We start from the raw sequence: 10,189 nt of genomic DNA on the forward strand, positions 1-10,189 counted from the left end.
TCTTTTCTCCCATTGTTGAGTATGTGGCTCTAATTCTTTTATAGGTAGCACAGCAATGAATGTACCTCCTTCTCAGAAGCTTTCACTCCTGGGATTAGGTTGATGGGCCTCTAATGTCACCAGTGAAATGGGATCTTAGATATTTTCCAGCTAGGATACGACAGCTCCCAATAAAACCAAATCACTAAGCCTTTTCTGCAAGCAAGGAGCCATCTGGAACATAAGGACTTTAACCTTGGGTAGGAAAAAGGCAAGTAGAAGTCTTCAATTGTGTCACAATTTTCACTGAGGACTCAAGTGACCTAAGAAAGTCATTGTGATTGTCAGAGCCTTGTTCTTCCTTTTCTTTCTCCAGCCGCACGCTTCACCTACTCAGGAGAGTGCCTACGCAATCTGACTTGACAACTTCTAGAAAGAAATTAGAGCAACAGGGGTCTCAGCAGGGTGGTCTTGGGCCAAACACTGAAAGCAGGCAGGCTTACCCTTTCCTCTTCTGCCCCCTTCAACTTTTTCCTGATGTTCTTACCCACATCCCTCACCACACCACACCCTTTCATTCATCCTTGTCCCAGACTTATTAAGTATATACAGATAAGCAATCCAGGGAACTTGCATTCATTAGGAGAAACCCAGAAATTCAAAAGCAATGATGATCTAATCCCAGAGGAGTAGAAAACAGGAAGTGGGCAGCTGCCAGCTTTCTTGCTTTGCTGGAGTATTCTGGAATTTGATGGATTGAGGGTTCTGGACACAATGCCCCAAGCCCCTTCCTTGTTGTGCTGGGTTCCTATTTCTGCTCTCGGCACTGACTTAGCAGCTGCACAAGAGCTCACTATGTTGGCTTGGATTACACGGTCTCACCCACATCTCCGGCAGTTTGTGGGCAAACCTCCTGAGCAGCCTTGGGTGATGAAACCTTTCATGGTAGCAGGAGAATGGGACTGTGAATTCTCAATCCCCTGTCCCCACCCCTTCCTTCCTCTCTCAGGGCCTTAAAGTCTAGGAGGAGGAAGCACAGCAGCAACTGACTGGGCAGCCTTTCAGGGAAGATGCAGCCACTCCTGCTTCTGCTGGCCTTTCTCCTATCCACTGGGGCTGAGGCAGGTGAGTGACCATCCCCACCCTCAGAGGCCTGACCTCATCCCATAGATTCTTGAGCCAAATTGCCTTGGTATATCCTAATTCTGTACTGTTGAGCAAGTTATTTGAATTTGTGTTTCCTCATCTATAAAATGAGAATAATATTAATACCGATCTTGCAGAGTTGCCATGAGAGTTAAATAAGTTAGAGTATTTAAATGTCTTGGAATTGCCCTCACACTATAAGTGCTATAAAAACATGCTTTGTATAAATAATTTGGCAGCATGTGTCAGACCCTACCTAGGAGGTAAGAATACAGCAATAACAGTACCATCAGCTCATGTCTAGATTTTTAAACACCAGTCCCACGTGGTCTTGAATTGGACTCAGAGGGCTCTGGGAAGCTCCATGAGGATAAAAGTATAGGGGAACTTCAGGAACAATCCTGTACTTACAGCAAAGCATTCTTCTCAATACCTGAGGCTGAAGCTGGCCTTGCCTGGAACAAGGGTTGTTCTCCCTCTTTTGGAGAGGAGGAGGGAGCTGAGGCCTAGGATGGGGAAAACGGCTCCTTTCAAGACAGCAGTGTTTCCTGTAGAACCCTGGAGCCCCCTCCCAATCTGCTGCCCCATAGACTCCAACCCTCAGCACCATCTCCTCCCTCTCCTGCACCCTCTCTCCTGCCATCCCCATCTTCCAGCCTTTCTGGAGCCACCAATCTGGTACCCACACTGCAGGTTCAGCAAGCATAGAGCTAAGTGCCAAATGCTTCCTTCCAGGGGAGATCATCGGAGGCCGGGAGAGCAGGCCCCACTCCCGCCCCTACATGGCATATCTTCGGATCCAGAGTCCAGCAGGTCAGAGCAGATGTGGAGGGTTCCTGGTGCGAGAAGACTTTGTGCTGACAGCAGCTCACTGCTGGGGAAGGTGAGGAGCTAAGGAACTTCCTGGGCAGCCAGGAACACAGCCCTGGGGAGCTCTTCGGAGGAAGAGCCATCTGAAAGAAGAGTTGTAGCAATGAAAGGGTGAAAGAAAGACCAAGTGAGTTTTTGCGGGAGGGGACAGGCCAGTGTAAATGAGGAGGAAAGGAGGATAAGATTAAAAAGAGCAAGAGGAAGAGATGGAAGACACATATTGGGGCTCAAAATATAAACTCAGGCTATTTATCAATTTAATCTGGGGAAGCAAACCTGAAGGCAACTACCACCCTGTCATCCCTAGCTCAGAGCTGCTGAGAAAGAGGATACAGCTGAGCCCCAGGGCCTCCCATCCCCTCAATTCTGGTTAGCTGCAGTCTTGCCCTCCCCGTGCTGTCTGCCTACCCTGCAGAGCTGGTGGACCATAGCTCCTGCAGCCCAGACCTACCTCTTGCTTTTGCAGCAATATAAGTGTCACCCTGGGCGCCCACAATGTCCAGAGACGGGAAAACACCCAGCAACACATCACTGCGCGCAGAGCCATCCGCCATCCTCAATATAATCAGCGGACCATCCAGAATGACATCATGTTATTGCAGGTACCACCTACCTGGCCCTCTGGCTCCTTCCTAGTGTGTCCGGGGACAATGGAGGAGGAAGTGAGGGCAAGGCTCCGGGGTGGCGGAGAGGGCATGGGATGTGTACTGCACCAGCGACCCCCGAGCCTTGGCTGGAGGCCCCAGCTGAGCGGGAACGCCTACATTCTTCCTCCAGCTGAGCAGAAGAGTCAGACGTAATCGAAACGTGAACCCAGTGGCTCTGCCTAGAGCCCAGGAGGGACTGAGACCCGGGACGCGGTGCACTGTGGCCGGCTGGGGCAGGGTCAGCTTGAGGAGGGGAACAGATACACTCCGAGAGGTGCAGCTGAGAGTGCAGAGGGATAGTCAGTGCCTCCGCATCTTCGGTTCCTACGACCCCCGAAGGCAGATTTGTGTGGGGGACCGCCGGGAACGGAAGTCTGCCTTCAAGGTAAGGCATGGGCATTGGCCAACACACCCCGAGAGAGAGGGGCCCGTGCAGAGCCAGGCAGTGCGAACAGATTCCATCCCCACAGCCTCAGCCTGGCAGCCAGACCAGGGTGGGCTGGGGATTGTTTTCCCCATCAACCTGGTCTCTGGCGGAATAGGAGGAAGACCCACAACACATACATAGGCAACATTCTCCTGGAGAAGGGAGAGGTACTTTGACTCAGATTGGGCTGGAGACAGTAACTAAGGCAGAGCTGAAGTCCAGCGACCGAAAAGATCCAGAGGCTTTGCTCCTGCACCCCACCGATCTTCCATCTCACACACACCCAGCAATTGAAGGGGCCCATCCACCCCTGCCTTCCCTGAGAGCCCGGAGCTCAGGGCAGCAGGAGCAGGGAGGCCTGTCTCAGTCTCCCTTCCCCTCTCTACCTACAGGGGGACTCCGGAGGCCCCCTGCTGTGTAACAATGTGGCCCACGGCATCGTCTCCTATGGAAAGTCGTCAGGGGTTCCTCCAGAAGTCTTCACCAGGGTCTCAAGTTTCCTGCCCTGGATAAGGAGAACAATGAGAAGCTTCAAACTGCTGGATCAGATGGAGACCCCCCTGTGACTGACTCTTCTTCTCGGGGACACAGGCCAGCTCCACAGTGTTGCCAGAGCCTTAATAAACGTCCACAGAGTATAAATAACCAATTCCTCATTTGCTCATTAAACGTCATTCAGTACTTAGTTTGTTTGGATTGCTACAACAAAATAGCACAAATTGGGTGGCTTATAAATAACAAATTTATTTCTCACAGGTCTAGAGGCTAAGAAGTCTAAGATCAAGTCACTAGCAGATTCAGTGTCTAATTAGGGCCCATTTTCTGGTTCACAGACAACCATCCTCTCCCTGTGTCCACATATGGCAAAAGGGGCAAGGGAATTCTCTGATGTCTCTTTTACAAGGGACCTAGTCTCATTCAAAGAGCTCAGCTCTTACGACCTAATCACATCCCAAAGGTCCCACCTAATGCCATCACATTGGGGATTAGGTCTGGGAAACATAGGGAAACATTGTCTCTACACAAAAATTTTAAAATTAGCCAGGCATGGTGTCATGTGTCTATAGTCCCAGCTACTTGGGAGGCTAAAGTGGAAGGATTACTTGAACCCACGAGGTTGAGGCTTCAGTGAACTATGCACTCCAGCCTGAGCGACAGAGCAAGACCCCATTCCAAGAAAGAAAAAAAAAAGACTGGCAGGCCAAAAAGACAGAACTGAAATTCCAAAAAAAAGACCTACTTTAGTGTATGAAAAAGGTGTCATCTCAAATCACTGGGAAACAATGGATTTTTAATAAATAGCATTAGAACAACTAGATAGATATTTGGAGGGGATGGAAGCTATAATTGGATCCATTCCTCACACCATACTTCAAAATAAACCTCAAATGGTCACAGATCTAAATGCAAAAACATTAAACCATACAAGCACTAGAATAAAGAAAAATTAAAGAGATTTTGCTTCTTTAAAAATAGCTAACGAACACCCATGTTAGTAACAGCACTAATCACAATAGCCAAGGATGGAAGAACCGCAGCGTCCATCACCAGCCAGCACGCTTGTCCTAAACCTTGTGAAAGATAATAGAATCTCAGGACCCAAACTTCACTATTCCAAAGGGAAAGTTAAGCTTGGGAACTGACCCATGGGGAAAAAAAAACTGCTTTCTATTTATTTCCAAACAGCTATAATCCACAATCCTGTGGCATCACCTCATTTCCTCTACTTGCTTTTCCACATGTTTACTTTATCTTGTGTAAGATGTAGATTTACTGAGGCTAATCAGAACCTCACAAGAACATAACCATCTGCCTGAAGTCCTACTCTGTTTCCCATTTTTACCTTCCTGCTTGCTCTTTCCCCTTTAAATACTGAAGTTCCTAAAACCCTTTAGGGAAAAGCACAGGTCATAGATGCTCCTGTGGCTTGTATTTTTTCCCCAGGTGCATCTTCACCCTTGGCTAAATAAATTTCTGTTAGATTGAGACCTATCTCAGTCACTTTGTGGTTTATAGCCCTTCCTCACGCTATACCAACCCCACTGTACTTATAAGCCAGCATTTTCCTCACCAATGTGATGAAGATCTGTCTGAGAACTTTTGATACTCTGAAGGTATATAAAACACCTCACAAAATGTTGACCTAAATAACAATACATTTACCCTGAAGATTAGCCCATGACTGTCTACATCAATATTATATTCAAACAAAAGATTACTGAAATCACATAATTTAAAATTAAGCTTTAAACACCTGCTGAAAGTAACTACACAGAATCAGTCAGGAGGTTTTCCTAGGTAAGTAGAAATGTTAATTACTCCTTTCAGTGTGACATTTACCATCTGTACTTTTGCAGTTTTCCTAATCTTAAATGAAATAATCCTTGAACAGACATTTTATCAAATCCAACAGGCTATATACAGAAATGCTTTGATGAATTTGACCATTATTTTATGTGTATCTCTTATCAGAAAGTTATTTGTCTAATATTCAGTGTAAGCCATTTATCAACAAAATTTTAATCAATAATACATCTTTAACAATCCTCAGTCATTCTCTCTGTATTTACTAACTGCCTACCCATAGGAATTATCTATTACTGGCATGCTCTGGGGGATAACAGTCTCATTATTAAATGTTTGCACTGACAAATGGAAAGAATACTTGCTAGTAGAAAAGTCCCCCATTCAGCCCTTCCTCCCTGTAGCATTTACTTAGAGCCTCAGAGCACTGCCCAGTCTCAGGACTCAGTCCGCAGGAAGCCCCAAGGGCATTCATCTCATCTTCTGGTCTTTCTCTGCCAGTCAGCACTTCCAAGGCAGCTCTTTCTCTCTGATGCCCTACTGAAAAGGTCTCTACAGACCCTAGGGTACTCACCTCCAGAAGGTGACCATCCCAGAAGCCAGATCCACCACTTCTAACAAATCTGCACTCTTCCTTGTTGAGTAAAACCTCATCAGCAGAACTTTGGCAAGAAAGCATTTTGCACAATGAAAACCAATGCAAAAGAACACAATTCTTTCTTTTTCCACGTGCAGACTTTGCGCATTAGAAGTCTTATCAACTTGAATGGAAAGTCATAAAATTATGGTAAGCTCAGGCACAGAAACCTCACTGGGAACTTCTCCCCCAACCCAACAGCTAAGGCAAAAAGGAGAAGGATTGGGTCAGGTGATGATATTTCAGAAAGAGAAAGTCTTTCTCCTCTTTCTCTCTCTCTCTCTCTCTCTCTCTCTCTCTCACACACACACACACACACACACACACGCACCCATTCACCCACACTAAGCCATTTTCCTTTTCAAACAACCAAAGGCCAGAGAAGGGGGAGCAGAGGAGAAAGAGTCTGTGTAGATGGAAAATCTGAAGATTCTGAGTTGAGCTCTGCCTCTTCCCGTTCCATGTGGAGCCTTCAGAGGCCCTACCTGCAAGGCCAGGACTGTGTCTGACATGTACATGTAAATGAGAAACCTCTCTCTACTCCAGAATCTCAAGTGTTGCTCCACAAGATTCTGCAGTTGCCTGAAACTGCTACTCAACAGTACAAAGAAGGTCATGGATGACTAGATTCTTGCCAGTGTGTTTTAGGTGAGACCAGTGTTTGGCCCTCTTGCATTTATTTTAAACAAAAAAGTTCTAGAGACTTTTAGTTTAAAAGAGACTTTAAGTTTAAAAAACTTAAAGGAAAAGAATTGAGTCAGGTGATGATATTTCAGAAAGTAGGCAGGTGCTAATCACAAATGCAAGGCAATGTGGTATGATGTTCAGGCTCTATGAAGATCCAGAATTCAACCACACAAGAGAACACTACTTCTGACTAACACCAAAGTCCCCGAGAACCCCATTCATCCCATCTGCAAGTCCAGGACTTCCTCCTGGTAAAGGTGGTCATGTCGACTCAGCAACTGCCTAAGAACATTTTTTGCAACACCCTCACCATACAGGCATTCCTGTGGGAGGGAGGAGGCACACGGTGAAAGTCTACATCTTAAGAATCAATAGGCCAGGAAGAAACTGATGGTCACTGAGCCTGCCCTTCCTCACTTTACCTGTTGGGTTGAAAAGCCTGGAAGAAGGAGGCACAGGTCACTCCTGAACTAAGCAGCCTATAGAAAATATGCTGATGTTCCTGGTCCTCTTAGATTTTCCTCTTCCCTCTGGGGCTAATGTAGGTAAGTGACCATCCCCACCCTCAGAGGCTTGACATATGGAAGACTGGTACTTCCACAGTACACTAATCAGGCTACCTCTGATCCATTCTTAGTTCAGTCATACCCAGGAATTTACTGAACTCCAGCTCCATTGCAGAGATAATACTCTGAAAAGACAGAAACAAAAATTTCTCCCAAAGGGCAATGATGGGTGATATCATTTTCATGACTCATCCACCTTGACCAGAAAAGTGATTTCTAATTAGGGTGGCACATGATTCTGGTAGAAAAAGTACAGCTGAAAATAAGGGCTATAAATTCCCATTCTCCAAACCCAAGAGCGGGCAGCTCTATTCCAGGAGCTATCGTCTGGATTAAGGCTGGAAGAGATATCTTATACTCAGATTCCTAGACATCACCCTCACCTTGTCTCTGTTCTGCTAAACCACTCAGCTCTACTAGGGCAGAAGCCAGACCCTAACTGAACCAGCAAAGTGTTGCCTCATCACTGCTTCCTGGCCTGATGGAGGTGAGCCCGCACAAGACCACTTCCAGCCCATTGCCCCATCTCACTCTGATCTGCAGTCCTTTGTCCTCTCTCCTCTTTATCCCAAAGGCTGAGTGCCTTAGGAAGATAAATCTGTCCTGGTGTTCAGATTCCATTAGAAACTCTCTTCTCCAGCTGTGGAACACACAGCACACCTTAGGACTGTTCATTTGTGTATCCAGTAAACATTTGTAGAGTATTTATTACATGACTGACTGAGGATGAGGGAGAAAGAAGCCAGAGTATTCTGCCTCAGCAGTGTATCATGTTTAGGTATTAAAAGACAGCCCTATCCTGGAAGTGAGCAGGACATGGGGTCTGAAAATCTTTGAACAAAGTAGCAACCACGGTAGGTCAGAGTGTTTTCCAGATTTTCCAGGATGGTCTATTCTGAAGATAGATGCCTTTCCCTTAACATGTATTTGAAGTATATTTGACCCAGAGCAGTGACTGAGCTCCTTCATATCTACAGAAAGAGATTGATAACTAGGGAAGGAGTCAGGTCATGCTCTAAGCCTGCCATGATGCCCATAGAAGCCAGGAGCCTCAATCTCAGTGTGCTGGATTCCCTGAAGACTGCTACAGACCATTCCAACCTTTTAATGACCCATTTTTCAGGCCACAGGGAATTTCTGTCTTTTGTGTTCTGTGGACACAGAGATACAATTTCTCTTTTGGGGGAGATCAAATGGGGCAAAGAAGCCAATCCACACTCCTCACCCTACATGGCGATGGAAAGTTCTATAAAAACAAATGAAACAGGATGAGGTATGGGGGTTTTCTGGTATAAGACAACTTTGTGCTGACAGTAGCTCACTCTCATGGAATGTAAGGAGCAACAATTGGTCCTGGATTTCCTGGGAATTCCTAGCACCATCCAAGAAACAATATCCCAGGAAAGTCCCTGAGTGTGGAGCCAATAGCTAATAAGGATGTATCTGAGAATCTCCAAGCTGGCTCAAAACAAATGTGGGATACGATACAGGATTAAAAGGTGTGGGAGGGGCTGGGTGGCAGGGGAGGCTGCTATTGAAATGATCATGTGGTTTTACTGTGTTATGTTATTAAAATGGTGAATTACCTAATTGAATTTTAAAAATATATATGGGAACTACAAGTGCAGATTTCTTACATGCGTATGTTGCATGGTGGTGAATCCAGGCTTTTAGCATATCCATCACCTGAATAGTGAGCACTGTACCCAATAGGCAATATTTCAACTCTCACCCCATTCCTAACCTCCCACCTTTTGTAGTCTTCAATGTCTATTATTCTACTCTGTATGTCCATGTATATCCATTCTTTAGCTTGCACCTATAAGTAAAAGCACGTGCAGTTTTTGACTTTTGTTTCTGATCTATTTCACTTAAGATGAAGTTCCATCATGTTGTTGCAGAAGGCACAATTTCATTCTTTTTTATGGTTGAGTAGTATTCTATGGTATATACATTTTCTTTATCCAGTCCTCTGCTAATGGGCTCTTAGGTTGATTTGATGACTTTGCTATTGTAAATAGTGCTGCAATAAATGTATAAGTACACTTATCTTTTTTATATAATGATTTATTTCCCTTTGGTTCAGTACTGATTCAATAGTGGGACTGCAAGATCAAATGGTAGTTCTACTTTTAGTTCTTTTGGAAATCTTCATACTGTTTTCCATAGACGTACTAATTTTCATTCCCACCAACAGTGTATCAGCATTCCCTTATCTCTGCATCTTCATCAACATATGTTGTTTTATGACTTTTTAATAATAGCCATTCTGACTGATGTATGATGATATCTTGTTTTGGTTTTAATTTGCATTCCTCTGATGATTAGGAATGTTGACCATTTCTTCATATGTTTGTTTGCCTCTTGCATGTCTTCTTTGGAAAAATGTCTGTTCACGTCTTTTGCCCACTTTTTAACGGGTTATTTGATTTTTTTCTTGTTGAGCTGTTTGAGTTCCTGATAAATTCTGGATATTAGCACTTTAACAGATGCATAGTTTGCAAATATTTTTTCCCATCTGTGTAGGTTGTCTGTTTACTCTGTTGATTGTTTCTTTTACCGTTCAGAGAAGATTTTTAGTTTAATTAAAACCCATGTGTCTATTTTCACTTCTGTTGCATTTGTTTTTGAGGACTTGGTCATAAATTCATTGCTTTGGTCAATGTCCAGAAGAGTTTTTTTCTCATTTTTTTCTAGGATTCTTATGATTTCAGGTATTACATTTAGGTCTTAAATCCACCTTGAGAGGCCGGGCGCGATGGCTCACGCCTGTAATCCCAGCACTTTGGGAGGCCGAGGTGGGCGGATCACGAGGTCAGGAGATCGAGACCACGGTGAAACCCCATCTCTACTAAAAATACAAAAAATTAGCCGGGCGCAGTGGCGGGCGCCTGTAGTCCCAGCTACTTGGGAGGCTGAGGCAGGA

The 10,189-nt window shown here is 45.0% G+C and overlaps 1 protein-coding gene across 1 annotated transcript; it reads left to right on the forward strand.

The window, feature by feature from the left end:
* Positions 1–820: 820 nt before the first annotated feature.
* On the forward strand, positions 821–3,754 carry CTSG (cathepsin G). Its single transcript, XM_055362273.2, has 5 exons — positions 821–1,104; positions 1,861–2,008; positions 2,462–2,597; positions 2,773–3,027; positions 3,462–3,754. Exons 1-5 carry the CDS (start codon positions 1,050–1,052, stop codon positions 3,633–3,635), a joined length of 768 nt encoding a protein of 255 aa, XP_055218248.1. The 5' UTR covers positions 821–1,049; the 3' UTR covers positions 3,636–3,754.
* Positions 3,755–10,189: the final 6,435 nt, after the last annotated feature.

This window comes from Gorilla gorilla, chromosome 15 (assembly GCF_029281585.2).
Source record: "Gorilla gorilla gorilla isolate KB3781 chromosome 15, NHGRI_mGorGor1-v2.1_pri, whole genome shotgun sequence".
NCBI lineage: Eukaryota > Metazoa > Chordata > Mammalia > Primates > Hominidae > Gorilla > Gorilla gorilla.